Here is a 24,707-nt window from a genome sequence, read left to right as displayed (position 1 = left end):
GGCTGTGCTAGAGATGTAGATATAGGAGTCATTAGCAATGTAGGTGTTAGCTGAATCCATGACAATTCTTGAGGTCAGTCTAGGAACTATACAGATAAGGATTTAACTCTGGGGAGCTCATTTACACGGTAGGAGAATAGAGAGTATTTACCAAGAAAATGGAGAAAAAGTGACCATGAAAGTAACAGGAGAATAAGAGAAAATAATATGGTGATCTGGAGAGAAGAGAATAGCAGGCAGGAAAGAAGCCGTGGTCGAGATCATCAGATGTAGCACAGTTATGTCTGACTGCCCTTGCAATACGTTCCTTTCCTCATTAGCCTGTCTTCTTGAAGACCAGAGAAGTTTGAGAGGAAACAACCATTCCAGTGGAAAGAATGAGTTGTGAACAGGAGGCAGTAAGAAGGCGTTAGCATGAGCAAGTCCATGGTGGATTAAGAGATGACTAAATGAAGAGGGGAAAGCTCCTCTTTACCCAAGCACCCAGAAACATAGGTAAATGTTCCAAATCAGCTTTTGTATGTGCTTTAATTTTTGCAAATTAATGCAGAACAGCCTATCTTATGGTAAAAATGGTGCAGAAAATAAATTATTTAATGACCATAAAATTCATTAATCTCAGATGAGTAATTCTTTCCCCAAATGATAAAGGATTAAGTAGAAAGAGTTAGCTCCAGTTTTGCCTCTTTGGAAATTTAGTTATTTCATAGTGTAGAATCAGTAAAACTTTACATAGGACATGCACCTGCATGTAAGTCTGTTTAACTTGAGATGTAAATAAAACATTCATGATATAATGCAGTGAAGGATAATGAGACATGATATGTACCTTTTGGTAATTTACAAAATCCTAAAACATTAATTTTAGTGATTCCTGAGGCCCTATTTGAGTATTATTTTTAGCTGTATCACCAGGAAATAACTACAGTAAACCATATGCTGATGGATTATCCCTTGGTCTAATACTGTTAGATATTTTTCAAAATCATTACAGGAAAAATTAACTTCTAGAACCAGAACTTATTACATTGTAACTTAATTAAACACATTTTGATACATTAGATATTTTTCATGAGGACAGAAACCTTAGTTGAATAAATAATTAAGTCAACTTTTTAAAATGGCACATTTTGCTGGATTCTGATTTTTTGGTAAGTCCCAACTAAGTCAAGGCTTACAATTTAGTCACTCCTTATAAAATTGCCAGTTTAGTAAGATTGTTGGCCTTAAAATTTTGCCCCAGAAGTCTACTTCTCGATTAGTTTATCTAGATATGTAACTCCCAAACTTTCTACAGCAGTAATGGATACAAGCGTGTGTGTGCTTACCTGTAAAATCCTAGGTCCAGTGTGAAATGGGAAATCCAGTGTGTAATGGGAAATTAAAATTTCCAGAGATATTCTCATAATGATCAATTCTAACTTTGTTTAGGATTTCTCCAAAACCTTGTTAAAAACAGAATAACTTGTTAGAATAGTTATAATAAGTTATTCTTGGATAAATTCTAGGCTAAGGGTTAGGGAACATGCTTTAACTTCAAAGGACGTATGTTTAAATTCTGCTCTGTGTCATCTACCAGTTATATGACCTGAGCAAATTATATAACATCTCTAAGCCTGGTTTTCTTAACTGTACCTACTTTATGGATGTATTTTAAAGATTGAATGAGATGATGTGTATAAAACCTTGAATGTACTGCCTAGAAATTAGTAAGCACTCAACAGGTACATATACACAAGTATCTATACAGTAGATATATATTTATTGACATCAATCATACATATCTATGAATATAAATATGCATATATATAAGTATATTTGTGCATACATAAATATTTTTGAATTTCGATTGCAAATCCTGATACTATTCTATGCACCAAAAATAAGCAGTGAAAAAAATACACAAGTGTCTCACCTTTTATAAAGTTCATATTCTTGTGGGAGGAAACAGGCAATGAATAATATGTGCATAATTATTTTACAGCATTACTTAAATTTGAGTACACTGTATTAGGAAAAGCAGAAAGGAAACAAAACCTTTAATGACAGACCATAGATGAATTTGCCTTTAATAAATGAGAGGCATTTCTTCTGTTTGGAAATTATAGATAAAAGTAAAGCGCTGGTATATAAGAACAGTAAGTAATTTATGTAACAGGTAAAGTTACATAAACAGGACAATGAGGAATGACAATTTCAGAACACTAAGAGAAAAATTATAATCTCTGTAGAGTTTACAAAGAAGGTTCACATAGACTTTTGCCTTTGATCTTGAGCAGCCTTGTCAGGTATGTAAAGCAAATACTATATCCACATTTTATAGAGAAATAAAAAGGCTTACAGGAGGCAGATTTGCTCAAGTTTACACCATTTTCCAGTATAAAACCAGAATGGATAAGAATAGAGGACGCTATTGTAGGTTTGGGGAAATAGGTATTTTTTTTTCAGTAGTGGTGTGGGAACTGCCATTCACTGGGCTGTTAATAAGCAATGCTTATCTACTCCTGAGAGCTAACTGCAAAAAGAGAACCGTCATAGAGCGCAGTTACAAGTGTACTCAGCGTTCAGCATATGGTGAAACAGTACTAATTTGTTGTATTCCTTCTAATGTAACTGTTGTTGGGCAGACTCAATAGCAGTGTCCTGAATTATACAGTAGCTTTAGTTTACTTCTGAATACTTACATTCTACTTTATCTTTTTAGTAATAACCAGAACATTATTTTGATCTATAGCTTTACTTAATTATATCTCTTAAATTATTATTTTTTTATTGCGTGAGCTAAATGTTTTTTAATCAAGGAAATAGATGAACAAAAAAAAGAAAAAGAAAAGAAAAAACAATCCTAGTTTGTATTCTGTAATTTGAAACCAAGTGTATTTCAGCATTAAGAAGTATGTGAATAGGGCAAGGTAATGTGTACATATATATTAGATAAAATGGCTTGTAGAACCTTGGATCACAGTGAAATGCACAGTACTATTTCTACAGTGAAACATAGAAATCTTCAAACCAAGTATAATAAATAAAGACCATAAATAGCCTTAAGTAAGTGCAGGTCAAATTTTGTGACCAAAGGAGTTCAAGTCAGGGCAGATTTTACCACCAAAGCACTTAAAAAAAAAAAAACTTTTGAAATTTAGAGTTGCAGAAAAAAGATTATAAGCCCATATTAAAAATTTAGTGTAACCCACTACTTATACAGAGGGATTATACTATATATACACTAATTATTTTTTTACCCTGTAAGATATCACAAATAGCTCTGCTTGGCATATTTGGGAGAGAAGAGAGGGATATTTTATTTTACTGTCACTTAAGATTCTCATAAATATTATTACTTACATTTTGTTACAGATTTATTGGTTCACAAAACTGAAAAACACAATTATAGAGTGGTTTTACATGTTGTTTGACCAGGACCCCAGCTTCTTTCTTTGGAGTTTTTGGCTCTGTCCTCCTTAGCAGGGACCAGAGATCAGCTTTGTTCTTAGGTTAACTTTTCTCATGTTTACAAATGGCTGCAGAAGTTCCAAAACATATATCCAAAACATATCAGCCCTAATGGAAAGAGGTCATATCTGATTTTCTTTATTCTTCCTATAAACCTGTTTCTATTTTGTATTATTTCCATTGACTAAAAGACATCCCTTAGCATTTCTTCAAATGAAGGGGGTCTGCAGGCAACAAAATTTCCCAGCTTTTATTTATCTAAAAAATGATTGATTTCATCTTACTATTTAAAGAATATTTTCAATGGGTATAAGATTATGGGTTAACTCTTTTTTTCTTTCAGTATTTAAAAAAAGGTCACTCCATTATCTTCTGGCTCCATTGTTTGTAATAAAAAGTCAGCAATAATTATATTCCTTGTTCTCATGACATAATGTCTATTTTTCTCTGGCTGCTTTTGAAGTTTTCTTTCTATAAGTTTTGTTTTCAGCGATTTAAATATAATGTGCCTGTGTGTGGCTCTTTTTATATCTATTTAGCTAGGGTCTCACAGAATTCCTAGATCTACAACATATTATTTTTCACTAAATTTGGGAAATTTTCAGCCATTATTTCTTCATATAGTTTTTTTCTTCCCCAGTCTCTCCTTATTCTCCTTTCAGAACTCTAATTACACATATATTAGACCATTTAGTAATGTCAGCCATGCCCAAAAGACTCTGTTTATCTTCAATTTTTTTCTCTATGTTCTTGCAACTGGATAATTTCTATTGATCTGGCTTCAAGTTCACTGATTTCCTTCTTTCAACCCCAATCTGCTATTGTCTATAAAATTGACCTTTTATCTTAGTTATTATAGTTTAGTTCTAAGATATCCATTTGACTTTTTATAGTTTTTATTTCTTTGCTGAATTTTTCTTGTCTGTTCATTCGTTAAGACCATAACTTCTTTTCATTTCTGATTTCCTTTTAATTTTTTGAACATAGTTATAATAGCTATAATAGCTGCTTTAAAGTTTCTGCTTGCTAAGTTCAACATCTTGGATATTTTTAACTTCTTTTTCTTCCCGAAGACTAACCACTCATGTATTCATTCCTCTTCTCTCCCTCTCTCTCTCTCTCCACATACAATAATTTTTGTTGCTGTTGATACTGGACATTGTAGATAATAACTTGCCTTTAGGTTCAAGAAGTCAATTATTAGTTGATCACCTTGAATTTGTTTAGACTTGCTTTACTCTCTGTTAAAATTCTTGTGCTCAAGCATTATAATTTAGCAGGACTCAAACTCCAAACTCTCTCCCTTGTAACTCTTGTCAGATCTTGGTTACAAGTTGTGTTAGGGCAGACCTAACGTAGTTCTTAACTCTAGAATGTGGCGCTTACTCTTATAGGGTCAACCTTCTTGTGTCAGCTGGATGTCAGGATTTTAAACAAGGTATTAATGCAATCTGTCTACTCTAATAGAGCCAGAGCTCCAATTAAACCAGGATTGCTCTTCTCCAGAGCTGCCGCACCCATAGTTTGTCTGTTCCATACTCCTAATAGGACTTGCAATCTGTTAAGCTTTGGGAGTGTCATCCTGCAAATGTATAGCCCAGGAATTAGCCATAGACCCACAGGGGATTTTCACATGGCCTTCTAGAACCCGTTTTCTGGACACCTCCCTTTCTCTGATACCATGTGCCAGAGAATTAATTTGCTTCTGCTGCCCTAAATTCTCATACCTGCCTTCTCATCGCAGTGGGACTACTCTGCACTACTTGGACACCTGCTCTCTGCACCTCTGTTGAGAAATTGTTCCCAGGCAGAAAGTGGGGTAATCATGAAGACCACCTTGTGAATTTTTTTCTTCTTTTAGTCTTGTACTGTCTGTTATCCATTACCTAGAAAGAATTGTCTCATATAACTCATCCAGTTTTATAGTTGTTTCTTACAAAAAGGATATTCTAGTATCAGTTACTGCATCATGACCAACTGCCATATTGCCCTCCAGAAAGATTTTTCAGAATGCATTTCTACCAAACGTGTATGAAAATACCTATTTCTTTATATCCATACCAGCTCTAGGTTTAACATTATTTTAATGTTTGGAGATTAAGTGGGTATTTTTGTAATTTCATATGTATATGTATATACACTTTTTAGATATATATACTTTTTCATACATGTGCACTTTTACATACAAATCATATACAGTATGATTTTCAAAATATCTGAAACTTTTTATTATAATTTTGCTTGGGGACACTCCCAGAATATTTTAGTACATTCCAGATAAGTCATTAATTTTATATATTTAGAGAAAATATGTTATTTTAGCTGAACTTAGGCAGAAAAAAATTAAAAATCAATAGATATTTTTAAATGAATTTAGTAGCTTTTTCAGTACATGTTCATCTTTTGTGATTTTCAAATGTTTGAACATATATATATTTATTTTGTAAAGCTTATTTAAAATTAGCACTTTTTTTTTTTGCGGTACGTGGGCCTCTCACCGTTGTGGCCTCTCCCGCCGCGGAGCACAGGCTCCGGACGCGCAGGCTCAGCGGCCATGGCTCACGGGCCCAGCCGCTCTGCGGCATGTGGGATCTTCCCGGACTGGGGCACGAACCCGTGTCCCCTGCATCGGCAGGCAGACTCTCAACCACTGCACCACCAGGGAAGCCCTAAAATTAGCACTTTTAAAAATTATAAATCTGTGATCTGACGTGGGAATCAACATCAAAATTTTTTGGAAACTCCCTAATTTTTTTAATGAGGTGGACTGAACACAACCCTTTGAGAAACTATTTGTATAATAGAACATGGTATCTAAAAGAGCATGGGTGGTAGGTGCTTGGGAGTCAAATGAAATTAATGGTTATCAGCAAATAAACTTGAAAGTCACTGAATACTATATTTTCCTCACAATGTGGAAAAGTATTTTATAGTTCTGAAAGGTTCTGTAGTAAAGAGAAAAGAAACCTATTTAACTTAGGTTAATTTAGTACTATCCAAATTTATTCAACCCTACCAACTTTTTTTTTTTTTCCCTACAAACTTTTTAACATTATCACACTCAGGGAGAGGCTGAATAGATAGCATTTGTTGATACTGTCTTTCCAAGGACCTCCCTTCAAATAGAGATACTTGAGATGCCTTTGATGACCAACTTGGGCTCTAACTGCCCAAGGGCTGAAGATGCAGGTGTCAACATCACAGCATTTAGATAACCTATTGAGTGTGAAAAGCTCTGCTAAGTGTGAGAAATTGTGCTAAATGACCTAGTTTAGAAATATATATACATATACATATGTACTATATATATATATATATAGTAAGGGGGGTCATACATGAATAGAATTGCCACCTCTTAAAGGTGTATTCAGTAAACTACTAATAAAGATTTTATAAACTTAAGATTCAGTTTTATTCTCAAATTTTTAAAAATATTATTAAAAGAATGTAGCAGCAGTTTGATAAACTAATAGGAAAAAGAAATCTATTATGAATATATATTTTAACTAACATGAACTAAAGCAGCCAATTGGTAAGGTCTAATTATAGAAACTAACAATGTAAGGTATCTAGTCATTTCATTCTTCCCTGTATTGTCTATAAAGCTTTCATTTGCCAAGCAGAGCTTTTGCAATTCTTTTTTGGCTTTATATTTCTTAATTTTAATAAACAAATTGGTGCAGAAAACTATAATTAAAAAAGTATTGTTATTTAACAAATATAGTGATTTTATCTTAGATAATACTAATTTTAATTAATAAACACTAGAACTGATTTTCCTGCAATAATTAACCTCTGAAGTCATGCAAAGGGCTGCTTAGGTTGACATTTAGAGACACTATAGTGAAGATTGAGAAAAAGGAGGAAACAGTTAAGTATATGACTTTGGAATTTGTATGTTTGTCTTTACTAAATTGAATGAGGGTCCTCCTTAGCTGGTACAAATTGCTAGCTTTAATTACCAACACCTAGAATAAGATTGGCTACGTAATTTGCAGGGCCTTCTACAAAATGAAAATTCATGGCTTCTTGTTTAAAATTATTAAGAATTTCAAGGAGGTGACAACAGAGCATTAAACTAAATATGAACCCTTCTGACCACAGAAATACGTGTGACTGAACAAGTCTAACACCCATGAAGCCAACCCTGACTAGAATATTTTTAAAGAATAACAACCAGGGGTAAGGGACTGACTAAATCTGATTAAGGAGGCAGTGTTCTCCCAAATCCCCAGGCAGCCAGAAGCCCAAGGGCAAGCAGACAGCTTGGCAGAGCAGTTTCTAGGGAAACCTCTAAAGACTAGTTTAGAGACTCAGTAGACAGATACACATACACTGTTCAAATAACCTGCAGGTAATGAGTTATGTTTCATCACTTGTTTATACTGTGATATAAATGCAAGCTGTTCTCTCATCTGGAGACAGTGGTAAGGTTTAAGGATAGTATTGCTATGATCTGTTGTACTAGAAAGAAAAAGAACACCTAGATGTTATAAAATATATAATACAGGAAAGAAGTTTGTCTGGGGAATTTTCTTTAAAGATTCAATGAAGTAGAAGAAAATTAAGAGCACTAATATGGGTTGGTGAGTCTACTATGCCATCATTGTATATCAGTTTACATTATGCAAATCACTTGTAAGATGTGTCTTGCTTGATTCATGTCACAATGCTTTAATGTATTCAAGGCATGCCTATTATGTATATCTCATAGATAAGAAAATTGGGGTTCAGAAAAAATAGTGACTCCAATAATGTCAAAAGTTTAGTAAGTGGTCGAGCTACAAATGAAAAATAATTTGCACTTATTGAGGGTACTATGCACTAGACATCATACTAAGCAATTTGCATGTATTATTCATTTAGATTTATGCAGTCATGGTAGACACCTTTGGTTTCTTTTCTAAAAGAAATGACCATACACTTTACTTAAACTAGTTAAAGAATAATAATTTTTTTTGTGTGTTCAACTGGGAAATGCAGGAGGCAGCCTCAGATATAGCTGAATTTGTGCTAATTGGATGTTTTCAGGAATTTATCTTACCAACTTTCAGCTCTGCCTTCCTCTTTATTCTCAAATGGAGTCTGTGCATGTGGTAGCAGGGATGGCCTCAGCACCTCCAAATTTACAAGTCTTTAACAGTCCTGATCTCAGAAAGAAAGAGGCTCCCACCTATCTAATTCCCAAGGAGGGCTAGGCCCTGACTTGTTTCTACGCCCACTCCTGCATGAATCATAGGGGCAAAGAGATGTTCTAATTGCACAGGCCTAAGTCATGGCATCTCCCTGGGGCTGAAAGAGAGATACTCCACTCCTTAACCATGTAGACTGAGAATGAGAGAGGTGTTGTTTCCAAAAGATGTCTCAGGGTGTTATTACCAAGAAAGGGGAAGTGATTCTAGGTAGACCTTAGTAACAGATATCCATTACAAAAGTTATAATTATTATTTACATTTGCACACAAGCAAACTGTAACTATATTGTAGGCAAGGTGCTTTTCCCAAGGAAATATAAGCTATATCCCAATTCTGCAGATCAAAAGCAAAAAGAATTTATGCTGCATATATTCAAGGAATGCCATTCTCACTACCGCCAGAAGAAGGTATTTGATAACTATATATATTATCATCTTCAGGCTAAAGGGTTCAGAGATGACTTTATGTAGACATAAGTAATTGGGAATTTTATGGACATTCCGGAATGCATATTTTTCAATGACTAACATTTAGTGGGAACACACTATTCAAAAAACCATAAAAAAAAAAAAACCCTGTAAATTCTAGACTGTGAACTCTTGAGTGCCATGCCCTTTTATCTTTGCATTCATACTGGTGATAGTGCCTGACATACTGAAGGTACTTAGTAATTTCTTGTTGAACCAATGAGTAAAAGTGGGTGGAAGACAACCCAAGTCCTTTTATTTACTTAGTAGTGAATGGTTCATCCCAAGGATACCTCAAAAGTATTTTCTATATATGGAACTGAGGTTTTGTGAGTATGTTTAGAAAAGAAACCAAAGGTGTCTACCATGACTGCATTTTGAGAGAAATTTTCCCATTAACATGGGCCAATTTAAGGGGCAACCGTGGGTGATATATATATATTGGCTCCTTCCTGGTGCCATAACTGATTGAAACGACCCATTAGCACTTGACAACTGATCTATCCACCAAGCCACAGTTTACAGTGTGCCTTCATCATGACTAGATTGGACCAAATTAAATCTGCCTCTTGAGAATCTGAACTGGAGATTGTGGGAGTCTGGTAGTTTGTAAGAGGAGCAGAAATATAAAGATATCTAGAGTAGAGCCTTGTAAATGTGTACACTACAGTTGGGATCTCTGTTTATGAGCGTCCAAGTGCTAGAGATCCTGACCAGTCACCTAAGTCGTTGATCAACTAGAACTCCTGCTGTGTCTTTTAAATAGTCCCCTCAGGGCTTCCCTGGTGGCACAGTGGTCGAGAGTCCGCCTGCTGATGCAGGGAACACGGGTTCGTGCCCCGGTCCGGGAAGATCCCACATGCCACGGAGTGGCTGGGCCCGTGAGCCATGGCCGCTGAGCCTGCGCGTCCGGAGCCTGTGTTCCGCAACGGGAGAGGCCACAGCAGTGAGAGACCCGTGTACCACAAAAAATAAATAAATAAATAGTCCCTTCAGTGAGGTCTGCATTGTGGTAAAAAAACTGCATAGTCATGTATAATTCTGAGCACCACATTTTAAATAGGATAATCCCAAACTGCAGGGTGTTCAGAGAAAGGCAGGTAAAAATATCTGATTTTGAATTTGAATAAGATGAACAGAGTGCTTATGCTTAGACCAGAGAAACAGAGTATGGAGGGTATAAAGATACACTTGGAGAGATGTGAAAAAGAGATTGAGTACTGTATATTCTTGGCAGCTGTAGAAGAAAGGCCAATGAATAAAATAAACAGGGAGGTAGAGCTATTTGCGTTCAACTAAAGAAGAATTTTCCAGCCTTTTGCTAACTTGTGAAAAACTGATCTTGGATAATAAAATTGTAGTGATAAGATATTGTAGATGAGATTTCATTGGATAATTAGAGATTCTTCAATTTAAAGAAAGTATCATTGTCCAGTTTTATAGAAACTTCCTTTTTTTAGAAAACTAGGCTAATTGTCAGAGGTGGACTTACCAGAAACTTTAGAATTCCTCATTTGTAACTGTTTGGGAAAGGTCCAAACAGCTCTGTTTTTGTGTTTATGTATTATTTTACTTAAAGAAGACCCCCCCCAAATTATAAAAGTTCAAGGTCTCATAAAATCCAATTAACAACTGTTAATAGTGATGATTCTCACAAGGATCTAAAGCTATTCCATTCATATTGAATCCACAAATTTGAGACTTCTAATTTATGTATAAAAAGCTGTAATATGTAGTATGAGAACAAATATGTTCATTTGTGACACACTGATGAAAATTGAACCAGTGTAATGAAGAACCCTGCAGATATGCTACCTCATAAAGTACCAATTCAAGTCTAAATGTGGAAAAGTAAAGGAATTAAAATGCATATTTACGTTCTTGAAATGATATATTTTTATCATAGATCCAGGCACATAGTAGGCATCCAATAAATATTTGTTTCACTGTGGGGATCTTGCATTTCTATGATTTTATTTAAACTTGATTTTGAGGTAGAAACATTACCAATATTTAAATTTACTTATAGTTCTGTAAGAATTTCAGATAAGTTGACATTTTACTAGGTAGGAAAATATACTTGTTAACCTTTAAATTTTTTGTTTTTTACTTTTTAAAGGGAAACCTACTCATCATTACCAGCAAAACAAAAAATGACTAAAATGGGAAGGCAAACAATAAATAAAGGTGGTGTTCTATCTTTCATTTCAAATGAGTCAAAACAAAGTTTTGCATTGTCTTTTTATTAGCCCATTTTTATAGCTGCTCTTTGTGTAATATTTTATAAATGGCATGAATAAAATATGATTGTTGTGGGCTTTTTCAGAAGAAATGATGATTTATGTAGAATAATGTTCTCATAGTTAGTTAAAACGTTAGGTAAAAAAGTAGCCAGTTCTCTCATTTGAGAATACTTAAAATTATTTTCAAAGCTGATAGTTTTATCTTTGGGAACTCCTGTAATCAAGATTTCCTCTCATGCAGCTTTATTTGGGGCTATGGTTATACTTTGCTTCTGCTCAGTCTCTACTCAAGAAGTGGTCATTGCTGTCATGTAGAATGGCAGTGATCCTTGCAAGCTTCAGCAAGGAACCGTAAAACGCTGTTGTGACTTAAAAAAAGAGTGTGAAAAAAAAAAAAAAAAAAAAAAAAAGAGTGTGATCTTTATGATAACATGACCTAAAACAAAGATAGTTTTATCCCCTCATCTTTCACCCACCCCCTCACACAGACACACCACACACACACACACACACACACACACACACACACAATACCACACAAATCCTGCCCTAGCTGTTATAATGTCAAGGCTTTAATTTTAGGGTTTTTGGTATATTCTATTCCTGTCGAAGTTTACACTGTTCTTTGTGATGAATTATTAATAGAAAATGGGGAACACCTTCAATCACATTTATCCATTTTCAATTGTGATGTGTCTCTGCACCATATCCCCAAATGTTTTTTCGCTTCCAATTCATACCTGCATTAATTATCTTCCAAGAAAATAGTACAGATTGGTACAGAGCTAATTCTTAGGAAGCTGAACGGTGAAACAGAGAAACTTCTAAGTTTCTTAATTACACCTAGAGCCTGTCAATCTTTAGGATTTTTGTTTATTTTTGAGTATGGCTTAAGAAGAGAATTTTAAATTACAGAGCGTAATTTGAAACTTCAAAGATCAGGTACTTAAACTTCGCAGTCTCACAAGATTCAAGGCTTGTTCTGGCAAAATCTCTGTCGTTTTTCTGTATAAAGATTTTTATTATTATTTAGTAGGTTTTAATTTTTTAGTTTGTTAGTTGGGAAAATTTTAAAGTAGAGTTTATTTTTTATTAAGACTTATTTTATCTTCCAGTTAGGTTAATAAAATAGAAACTATAAACAATAAATAGGATCTTATATGTTAGAGTAATGCTTGCCTGTGTGATCGCCCAGCTTGAGATGTGAGATTTGAGATTTGTGGTATTGGTATTCATCACTAAATGATTCCTAGTTGTAAAGTCCTGTACAGCTCAGTTCAAGTTACCTCTTCTTAGTGACATTTCTCAACAGAATTAGAAAATGTTTTAGTATCTGTTGATGATAATGTGCCTATCCAAATTATAAATTCACAGTTATATGCTCATACTTTAACAGTGATGACTTGATATTCATGAAGCAGCTCATTAATTATTTTAATGGAAACATATTTTGGTGAGGAAATATATTTTTACTTTCTCAGTTCACTCACAAATTTGCTTTAACCCCACATTGCTAAATTTCAACTAGCTTCTTTTAAACCTAAAATTTAAGTGATTGGTAGAGTGGCATAATTATATGTTTAGAAAATGCTTATGTTACATATGAAACAATCTTAATTAAAAATCTGGACATAGGGCTTCGCTGGTGGCGCAGTGGTTGACAGTCCGCCTGTCAATGCGGGGGACGCGGGTTTGTGCTCCGGTCCGGGAGAATCCCGCGTGCCGCGGAGCGGCTGGGCCCGTGAGCCATGGCCGCTGAGCCTGCGCGTCCAGAGCCTGTGCTCCGCAACGGGAGAGGCCACAGCAGTGAGAGGCCCGCGTACCGCAAAAAAAAAAAAAAATCTTGACATAAGTAACATTTTCTATATATAATACATTTATTTGGGCGTCTCTGTTTTTGGCAATCTATAATTGAGAAATACAAGTAGGTTTTTTATTTGCTTAAGTTTATTCGACTCATGTAATTTTGAAATTTTCCCTATATTTTAAAAATACCCAAAGAAACATTCCCAGCTGATAAAGATAATTGTGAAAATCATAGAATTATTCTATGAATAGGTGTCCACATCTGAAATAAAGCCATAGCTATGTTTCTGCTTTGAAAATTATTTTGAATTGTGAGTGAAATATTTTACCGTGTCTAAAATCTCTCACCGCTACAGGTCAAATGTCAATTTCTAGTACTAATTATTTATAATAAAATTATTATAAAAACTCATTCATAGTAATTTTTTCTCTGATAATCAAATCATTATGTGTCAATTTTAACAAAAATATGAGAGTGTCACTTTATAATGTTGGTTAGGAGGAGTAATATTCTTAAGGGCCAAACTTAAAGTTATGTATTACTATTTCAAGAATACACACTTGGTTCAGAAACAGAACTTTGAACTTCAAAAGACATTTGGACATTCCCTTCTTCTCTCATAATTATGACTATACCAAATATGTGCAAAATATAAGGTGTTCCTATTAATTCCTTTTGAATTTTACATAATCTCAATTTAAACATATGAGATTTATAATGAAATCAGAGTACTGCAAATGGTAATAGCTCAATGTATGTAATCTCTTTTTTGATGACTAAGTAATTACATAAACAATATTCTAAATTCTAAGCCAGTAGTAGTCTTATGTCTAAATATCTTTGTTTCCTACATCTCATTGTTTCTTTCTCTGATTTAGATCGAGGTACTGTGCAGAAGGTTGTTGTTCTTCCTTCTAACAGCTCTGCCATCGGTGAGCTCATTCTGGAGGAGTTGGAAGTCTTTAAGGTTTGAACATCTATTCTATTAGCCCCAGCACACGCATGATAAATGCAACTCTTTAATCTTACAATCACGTGGGGAGGGGGAAAAAATTGATAAAAGATCAAATAAATGAATGTTATAAAATTTTGAATGTAGGAAACACCAGATAAAATGAGAAATAACAAATATTCTTCTGAAGTAATTTTTAACATTTTAAGTTATCTTAGCATAAAAGAATTAGTTTTTTAGCTATCATCACAACTTGAAGAGTTTTGGTCATCATTATTTTTAAAAAATGAGTTCTTGTGGTCAAGGTCTAGAAGATTTGCCATGAAAGGGCTTTTATCATTTGCTTCACAAGCCACCGAGACCCAAATTCTTCCACATTATTGATTGTTAGATAAACTTTCTCATAGTTTTTTAGCCAGGAACTTCAAGAAAAACTGCTGTTTTATTTTATTGCTCTCAACTCAAATGTCACTCTAGTTAAATAAAACAAATGTTGTCTCTTAAAACTTCATGTTCTGTCTGAAATTGAGATTGCATTGTATTACTCTCTTTGTCCTTGAATTTGGGATAAAAAGAAAAAAGAAAAAGAAAACACAACAAAAAACAGGCACATAGAAGAAAATTCAGTCCTGTAAGATGTAACCTACTGAGGGCAGAGTGCCAATTCTTTATGTGTCTGTGAGCCTGGAGAGCTGGTACATTATGTCCTGCAAACCCTTCTCTCCTTAAAGTATAGGTCATTGCAGTTTATGTGGTCCCTCTTACCTGATTTGGAAAGATGGGTAAAGCACAGCCAGAGGATTTCAAAGAAACTTTGGTATGGAATCAATCCTACATCAAACTTCTATTTCCAACTAAACCAATTAAGAAACAATGGCCAAGGACACCAAAAGACCAGAGTCAGCCTATACTGGAGTAAAAATAGCACTTCAAAGCCCCTGGGAGCAGACTATTGCTAGTCCAGTAAGTTGCCTTGCTTTGTTGAGTGGACTCAGAATGTATTAACTTAATATATATTCCCCCAGTCACTAAAAATATTGGATTTATAAGCACATAAGTGATCAAGATACAGTGATATTAGGTTTTACTAATACATTTTAAATATGAAGAACTATTTTAAAAAATCAAATCAAATACAGAAACTGAGGAATTCTGGCAATTTCCCAATATGTTATTAAGGTTACAATTTTTAATGCTAGACTAACTTTGGCAGAAGGTTCCTTGTGGTTAGTGCATTAAAATTATGCTCATAAAATATTAACTATGTGCATTTAAGTGCCTTTTCTATGCCTTGCTTTGTAAAGAAATTGTTTGTTTCATTGGATTAACCAAAACTGCATTTTACATATAAAATATATATAATATATTTCTTCTCATTCAATTCAATAGGGACAACTTGGATGGCCAAAATAATATAAAGTACCTTATTCAGTAGTTTTCTTGAAAATAGCAAAAAGGCCATATTGCAGCACTCCATTTTTAATTGTGAAATATATTTTTTTGATAATAAGGAAACATTAATTAAGTGAGTTTGACACAAACATTAATTGAGTTTGATAATAAGGAAACATTAATTGAGTTTTACATGTGTTCTATGGAAAGGTCTTAGAAATGAGAGTTATTCTGATCATGTGCTAACTACTTATGAGTTATGCTGGTGTTATATCATAAAGAATAAACTCTCAGTGGAAGAATGGAGTCAGTCAAAATGCATGTTGGGGGACATCAACCCAAGAGAGACTAAAGAAGTTTGAGCTTCCTTCTGGATGCGTGTGCCAGTGATTGATATGGCTAAATTGAGAGAAACAGTTACCAAATACAGTTACTGTCTTCAGCGTGGTGTTTGTGTCACATTTTCTGAGGTGAGGTGAAAATAATTGGGTGTGTATGATATACTGTGATGGGCACTTGAGGAAATAATACATTTAAACTGAAATAAATTCCTTAGCTAAGTGTTACACTGATACACTGCAGGAAACTCAATGTAAAAACCAGGCACTTTGTTTTTAAAGAGCACAGAACCATAATATATTTTTTAATCCTCTGTTCAGAATATTTTCTGAAAATATGTCCAACTTCCCTAAACTTAATTTGAATTGGAGGTACAACTATTAGTAGTTGCCTAGGTGGATGTAAATTGCAAAACTTGTTTTGTATGTGTGTATATTTCTGAATGAATGTCATGATCTGTTGCAACTGAGTATTTAAAGATATCACCATTTTCTTTTTAAAATGTTTGTAGGAACACACAACTCCAGAAAGTGAAATAATTATGGGCACAGTTGACTTTGACAGTGTGTTGCCACTTGACTTATTCAAATAAAACTTCACACATCTTTATCAGGTTATCACGAGTCTAATTTTTAATCTCTAAAAGGAACTAATAATGTTTAAGAAGTAAAGTTAAGAATAGAGGAACTTTCAGAAAGGATGACTATTTCAGATAACTCTTAGGTTCTTTCACTAATTCACATTTATCAAAAGAGGACCTTACCTAACAATATTTCTTTGTATTCAACAAAGAGAATAAGTATGGCTCAGACAAATACTTCTTGGCATAGCAACATTTGGCAGCTGAACAACAGTATCTTATGCAAAGTGCTGTGTTGAGGAGGGGTACCATTCCACAGCCCCCCACCCCAAGTACCCAGATCCAATCCTGAGTTATGCGCTGTGTTCAATATTCCAAGATACGGTTTTTTCAATTCTCTGAAATTTCTCAAATTTTCATTTTTTTCTAATGACTATATTGATAGATGTGTTATAATTGCCACTTTTTTAAGTTTAGGCCTATTATTTGTGTAACAAATCTGTCCTTATTCCAAACAGAGGAAATGTACTTTATAGACAATTACTGCTAAACTTTGAAACTATATGTGCATATACAGAGAAATGATGATTTCTTGAATTTTAACAGAAACAAGGAAAGTTTTTGAATGTAAAATCTGTTTTAAGGATTATTTGAGCAACTAACAATGTTTTTCTAACTTTTTTAGAATCATGCTCCTATAACAACAATGAAAATTTCATCCAAAAAGGTAAAAACAACCCCATTTTTATTTTCTTTGTATTTAAAAATTTTACTATTGTGGAAGAATGTGTTTTATAATTTCTGAAATTTTAATTTTACTATTAGCAAAATTATTAATACTGTTCATAGTATACCACACACTTAATTTTGATATGGAATTTAGCTTTAGTGGAAGACAAAATAGGCTTATTTTTGTACAGAAGTTCATCAGAGTAGAATATATATATATTTATATATATATATATATGCAGCAAGATATTCCAACATTTGTATATCCCCTATTCTCAAATATTACAGTGTATGAAGCCAACCAAAATAAAAATAATGTTTCTGAAGGAAGAATTTAGCATAATGTTTGGGCTACTGTAGCATCACGAACCTTCTCAGGGACTTGGAATGAGTAATCAATACTCTTTTGAGTTCCTGTTGCTGTCACATGTTTGAAATATGCAGTGCATTCTTTTATGCTTATTTCTAAGGAAGTGCTATTTTATAGGGTTTACATGTCATTTAAAAAATCTGAACGTCTCAAATCTAAGCCATATCAGGGTTCAGGATCTGGGGAATAAATGTTTTACTATGATTATCAGAAATGTTTGATCTTCTAATTTGTGCCTTCACACGCAAATACACAATGACCATGGAGAGGAAAAGCCCAATTCCAATCTCTACATGTGCAAAACATGCACCTCTCCAGACCCCAAAGTTGCTATCTCTAAAACAAAAGTTCTAAGGGGCAGAGCAGTATAGTCAAAAATGGGGTAGGCTTCAGAATGGGACTGACATGCGTTTGAACCCCAACGTGACCTTAAATTATAAACAAATTATTTTACTTCACTGACCTAAATTTCTGCCTCTGCAAGGTAATGCTTTCTCACAAATGAGTTAACTTATATAAATGACCTAAAACAAAGTGGGTCTTCGGTAACTGCTGTTTGTAAGAGCCTAAGACTTATTTTTCTTGGAATATGGAATAAAGGTTTTATGTGTTGGCATAACTGATGATATAACTTTAGTGTTCTTCACCATATTTGGTCTGTTACAGATAAAGAAGTACTCCACAGTTAGTCTCGTACTCTTTTCACTTGACTAAATTTTATGAAGAAAAATAAATAGGGTACAAGGGAGCTAAAGATCTCATCTGTAAAAATGTTTGTATGGTGCATAACAAACATTTTCCCAAGTAACAAGAAGCCATTTGTCATTTTCCCCAGTGTCCTAGGGAGCTGATCCCAAGTCAGAATTGTCTTTGAAGTCAGCATGGAATCCCTTTGTTTACAGTAGTTTAATGGAAGGAGAAAGTATCAGAGCAAGATTCAAAATGGACACAAAGCCATTTGTGTGACATAGTAGTACAGTATACAATTATAGGTTTCAGCTCATAATTCAACTGGTGAACTTGTAATACACAATCCATTCCATTAAATTGCAGTGTACAGCACAAACATACACTGGAAAGACTGAGTATTAAATTTGTTTCAACATCTTATATTGTAGGTAATTTAAAATGTTTAATTAAAGCGATTAGATTCAGGGCAAGGTAATTGTTTGATTTGGGGGAGAATTCATTTACACAACTATGTATTGCATTATTTTTTCAGTGTGAAAGAGCTACAAATTGCCAATGGTATTTTATATATATTTAAATTCCACGAATTTAGTACCTTCTCTAATGCTCAAACTAAAAATTTTACTTTTCATTTTATGCTCCTTTATTCTCTAATTTATCCTTGCATTCCATATAGCAGAAAATAGATTAATAAAAAAGATAATTTCTAGAATGGAATTACCTGTATCCTTTCCTCAAATAAACAAGTTTCCTTGAAATATTTTTTTTTTTTGCGGTACGCGGGCCTCTCACTGTTGTGGCCTCTCCCGTTGCGGAGCACAGGCTCCGGACGCGCAGGCTCAGCAGCCATGGCTCACGGGCCCAGCCGCTCCGCGGCATGTGGGATCTTCCCGGACCGGGGCATGAACCCGTGTCCCCTGCATCGGCAGGCGGACTCTCAACCACTGCGCCACCAGGGAAGCCCTTGAAATATTTTAATGAGGTTGATGCATTCACTGTATTATTTATTAATGTACTCAATGAACATTTATTTCAAATATTTCTAGAGAAATGATTATCATCAAAACATGCAAAATGATATCGTCAAAACATTTCTTATAGCTTGAATGTCTCAAATGGGAATCAGTGATTTTCAGCCTATTTTCTGAAAAATTCATTGATCTGAATAAAATAATTATTTTATATTACGCGTGCTAGGCTGAGATGTGATTCAAATGATTAATTAGAATTGAAAATGTATAAATTGCTAGCTTGTTCATTGGTAGTTTACTAATACTATTGCTTAATATTCATTAAGCGTTTAGGTGCCAGAAACTATTCTAAGCATTTTATGTGGAGTTAGCCCTTATATTTAGTTCTTACATAAAATCTATGGAGTAAGTGCTATATTGTCTCAGTCTTACCAAAGAGGAAGCTGAGGTTCAGAAAAGTTAACCAGCAAATTTGTGGTAGCTGGGATCTGAATCTCAGAGATGTGCCTCCAGAACCTGATAGACCAATGGTGCCCTCACTGATTTAATTTTAAATCTACATATAATTTTTAAATTTATATATAATTTTTAAATATTTTATATATAATTTATATATAATATTTAAATTTATATATAATTTCTAAATTTATATACATACAGACACACACACATACACACACATATGTGTGCACATGTGCATGTATTCAAGTTCCAGCTTAGAAATTCTATGTTAACTTGAATTACATATTATCAGTCCTTTGTAAAATAAGGACTGTGAATTAGAAACATCCCTTCAACTCCTGAGAACTGCTTTATGCACAGCTAAAAGAGTTGGAGAAATATCATAATAAGCTCCTGACACTGTACAAATGAAGGAGGATGAAATCTTTATTTATGACTTAGGCTGCTGAAGATCTTGGGATCATACAGAAAGTTTAAAACATGTCTAAATATAAATACTTACAGTCTTCTAAATAATTTTAAAATTGCTCTCAGTAATAAGTCACTTTCAAAGGCATGTGAAATTTTTTTAATCTAATATTTTTATCTAATATTTACCATCTATTTTTTCTAAACATAAAAGTGCCCTTTATTTTAGACTCTACTTTTTCAAATTTACAAGGTGATGGTTTGCCAGACTTGAAAAATAAGAAAGCTGTCTTGTGCTTTGCCAAGAGACAGCATTCAAAGAAAAAAGGCAAACATCATAATTTAAATCTGTAATACATTAGCTCAAATCTGAGAGAACAATGAATCCCAATGTCTAAAATACATTACCATTCTACATGGTGCTCTGAACATTTTTTTTTAAACAGGAAAGTGGTAATGTTATAGGCATATTAACGTAGGAAAATTCTATTTATTTTGGCTTTATACCCTTCTGTACTTTGCTTCTTGTTTTTAGTCTATTTCAAAATGAATCCAAGGGTTTGTGGGCATATATTATATTGTGTTCCTGCTGGAAGTCCACTTTTAACTTCCACATCTGAAATAAATCACCATTATTCTTCTAATAGCAACAGTTGTATGTGAGCTCCAATGAAGGACTTTCCCAAGTGTCTCTGCATCGCTGCCACATCTACGGTACAGCCTGTGCTGACTGCTGCCTGGCAAGAGACCCTTACTGTGCCTGGGATGGCCATGCTTGCTCTAGGTTCTATCCAACCGGGAAACGGTGAGTATTAATATTCAGCTGAAAATCAAAATTGACATCATCAGACAATTAAGCAATGCTCCACATTATTAAAATAGTTCTATTGCAGTACTCTGTAAAATGATACTAAAAGTAGTAGCTAAGTTTAGTACCATAGGTAGTCTTTGAATTAAGAAAATGGCCATTCATAGAAAACAAACATGGTTACCAAGGGAGACAGAGGGGTGGGGGTTGGGAGGAGATAAATTAGGAGTTTGGGATTAACCTATTAAAAAAACAGCAACAACAAAACAGAAAATGGCCCTGCTTTATAACTTGAGATTCTCACAGACATATTAGAATGCAGTACTTTGGAAAAATTCCTTTCTCCTTTTAACATTCCTCTGCAACACAATCCCCACCTCAAATATTTCAAGCAGCATTTAACTCTCACATTACCTAATTTTTATCTTTTTTGTTTTATATGCTTCAGATATCCTTAAATCTAACTTTCCTAGGATTTCCCTGGCCGCTTAATTCCCCTGTAATCAAATGCTTGTCCTACTTCAGGCAACAGGAGCATCGCTCCAGAATGGGTACCATGAACACTTTCAAAACCTTGATGACCATGCTTTACCCCTTAGAATGGTGAGTGCATGATTGCTGGTTAGATTAAGAGGTTAAGGCAGTCTGAGGCATAGTGCCTTTTATCCAAGAGAAGACTTAGGCAGGAAACTCTGAACCAACTTGCACCAAGTTGGAAGGAAACACCAGTAGTGAAATTATAAAACAAAGAATAAGCAGAATTTAGGTTTAACCAAGGTCAGCTATTTTCAGTCAAAATTTGATATGGGTCATGATGGGTGACAGGAGGAAAACCTATAAAACACAGGTCATCAGGAGAGAGCAAATAGGACAAGCCTTGAGCACCAGTGATATTTCAAGTAAAATCACTGGGGTGATGGTGTTTTATAGCTCCTTTATTCTCTGTTAAAGATATAGGCCTGGGCTTCCCTGGTGGCGCAGTGGTTGAGAGTCCACCTGCCGATGCAGGGGACATGGATTTGTTCCCCGGTCCGGGAAGATCCCACATGCTGCGGAGCAGCTGGGCCCGTGAGCCATGGCTGCTGAGCCTGCACATCCAGAGCCTGTGCTCCTCAATGGGAGAGGCTACAACAGTGAGAGGCCCGCATACCACAAAACAAACAAACAACAAAAAAAAGATATAGGCCTTTAAGGACTTGACAGATTAAAACAACCCTAGCACTTCTGCATATCAAGATTATTCTGATCTTTTTATCTATTACTTCAATAAATTTGTATCATGAGACAATTATTTGCCAGGCAGTATTCTAGAGCTAGGCATATAACATGAAAAAAAATAACAACAAAAGGACAAAAATCTCTGCCTTGAGGGATCATAAGTTCTAGAGGGGGAATACAGACAATTAACAAATAAAGAAAGAAACCCTCCAGTATATCAAATAATGATAAGGCCTATAACTTTTAAAAGAGCAGGGAAAGGAGATAGGGCATGTGGAAGCAGGGGATTGCATTGTTAAATGGGTGGGCAGGGGAGGCCTTACTGAAGGTATATTTGAACAAAGGCTTGAATGTGATGAGGAATGATACCATGAGGTGATACCACCATTATTCGGGAGAACAGCATTTCGGAGAGAGGGGCCAGAAATCCTTAAAGCTTAAGTGTGCCAGGATTGTCCAGAAAACAACACCAAGACTAATGGGGCAATACTGGAATGAGAAAAAAAAAGGGTAGGAAGAAAAGGGATCAGAATGCCAGATGACATAGGACGTAGTAAATCATTGAAGGTCCTTTATTTAGAGTTAAATGAGAAACTGCTGAGAGTATTTGAGCTCAGGAGTGATATTATTTGACTTTTGGTTTAAAAAGATCGTCTGGTTGTGTTTGGCTGTGATTGAGGTCTTGAGATGGGAAGAAGATGTGGGAAAGAAGAAATAGAAGCTGCAAGACAGTTAGGCTACTAACTAATGATCCAAGTGAGATACAATGTTGGCTTGCAAAGGGATGATAGAAGTGGAAGTAGCCAAAAGTGGTCTGATTCTGGATAGGGTTCAGGGGTTCACAGAATCTGCTGACATATTACATGTAGGGATGTTAGAGAAATAGAGGACTCAGAAATGAGCAAGTTTTCAGAACTGAGCATCGGAAGTATGTACATGTCATTTCCTGAGAAAGAGAAGACTGTGGAAGGAGCAGATTTGTGGGGAGAAAGATAATGTTAATGCTGCCTATGAGATATTCAAGTGGAGATGTTGTGTAGGCAATTAGAAATATGAATCTGGAGTAGGGAAAAGTGGCCTGGATAATTTCAAAGTCTACAGATTAAAGGTAACCCCTATCAAAATTCCAATGACATTTTTCACAGAAATAGAACACGCAATCCTAAAGTTTGTATGGAACCACAAAAGACCCTGAATATCCACAGGAATCTTGAGGAAGAAGAAAAAGCTGGTTGAATCATGCTCCCTGACTTTAGACTATACTACACAGCTAGAGTAATCAGAACAGTATGGCATTGGCATAAAAACAGAACATAGATCAAGAGAAGAGACAAGAGAGCCCAGAAACAAACCCAAGCATATATACTCACTTAATTTACAACCAAGGAGCCAAAAATATACAATGTGGAATGGACAGGCTCTTCAATAAATAGTATTGAGAAAACTGGACAGCCACATGCAAAAGAATGAAACTAGACTACTCTTGTACACCACACCCAAATATTTACTCAAAATGAACTGAAGACTTGAACATAAGACGTGAAACCACAAAACTCCTGAAAGAAAATGTAGGTGGTAAGCTCCTTGATATGTCTTGGTGATTAGTTCTTGGATCTGACTCCAAAAGCAAAAGTAATGAAAGCAAGAATAAACAAGTGGGACTATATCAAACTAAAATGCTTCTGCACAGCAAAGAAATCCATCAACAAAATGAAAAGGCAACCTTCTGAATGGGAGAAAATATTTGCAAAACATATATCCTATACGGGGTTATTATCCAAAATGTATAAAGAGGAGGCGGAGTCAAGATGGCCGTGTGGGAAGATGCAGAGTTAGTGTCTCCCCACAACTAGGGCACCTGCTGGCCACTGGTGGGGGACTGTGATGCTGAAGGAGACGGGAGGAACCCCAAAGTGAACCAGCAGGACGTAGGGGGACTGAGGCGATAGGAGAAGTGGAAGCCAGATAGGATCTGCGCCCCTGAGGCCAGGGAGATCAGGAGAGGCAGGCAGGAGGGGCCCTCCCAGACCAGAGGAGCAGGAGATGAGAGGACGGCATTTCCCTGCCCACTCATGCCCAAGAAGCCTGCTGGGATCCCAGGTGAGGTCCCCCGCCCTCTGAGAACAGGGGTGGGGGGCATACCTGGGCCCCTTCTGTTCTATTGAGCCTAAGCCCCACACCCCCACAGCCCCCAGGGCCTTTTCCAGCCTTGGCTGTGGAAGGCAGGGCCTAAGCAAGGGCAAGGTTTGGCCCCACCCACCGCCCAAACTTCACCCTTGCTTAGGCCCTGCCTTCCACAGCCAAAGCCTTCCCCCCCCTTTTTTTTCTTTTCCCTCCTCCTCTTTTTTACTATTGTGGTACTAATGTACCTTCCAGTTGTTGATTCATCTATATTTTTACTTTTATATTCTTCCTAACATATCTGTTAGTTTCCTAGTCTAATTTTTTTTTTTTCTTTGCTATTATTTTTTTTTTTTTCTTTTTTTTTTTTTTTTGCCACCCCAGGCAGTTTGCGGAATCTTGGTTCACAAACCCAGGGTTGGGCCGAAGCTCCTGCAGAGGGAGCTCTGAGTCTGAACAACTGGACTAACAGAGAACCTCAGATCCTAGGGAATATTCATCA

General features: G+C 35.3%; 1 protein-coding gene across 1 annotated transcript in view; it reads left to right on the top strand.

Annotated features, from left to right (window-relative positions):
* The window catches only part of SEMA3C (semaphorin 3C), a 184,044-nt gene that overhangs the window by 140,727 nt on the left and 18,610 nt on the right, over nucleotides 1-24,707 (top strand). The window contains exons 13-15 of the mRNA XM_024731419.1: nucleotides 14,044-14,132; nucleotides 17,114-17,155; nucleotides 20,706-20,863. Coding sequence (XP_024587187.1) covers nucleotides 14,044-14,132; nucleotides 17,114-17,155; nucleotides 20,706-20,863 — 289 coding nt within the window. The remainder of the gene's footprint in view (nucleotides 1-14,043; nucleotides 14,133-17,113; nucleotides 17,156-20,705; nucleotides 20,864-24,707) is intronic.

This window comes from Neophocaena asiaeorientalis, unplaced genomic scaffold, assembly GCF_003031525.2.
Source record: "Neophocaena asiaeorientalis asiaeorientalis breed wild unplaced genomic scaffold, Neophocaena_asiaeorientalis_V1.1 scaffold483, whole genome shotgun sequence".
In the NCBI taxonomy this organism is placed as follows: domain Eukaryota; kingdom Metazoa; phylum Chordata; class Mammalia; order Artiodactyla; family Phocoenidae; genus Neophocaena; species Neophocaena asiaeorientalis.
Note: the sequence above shows the minus strand (reverse complement) of the source record. Positions and strands in the feature narration are given on the sequence as shown.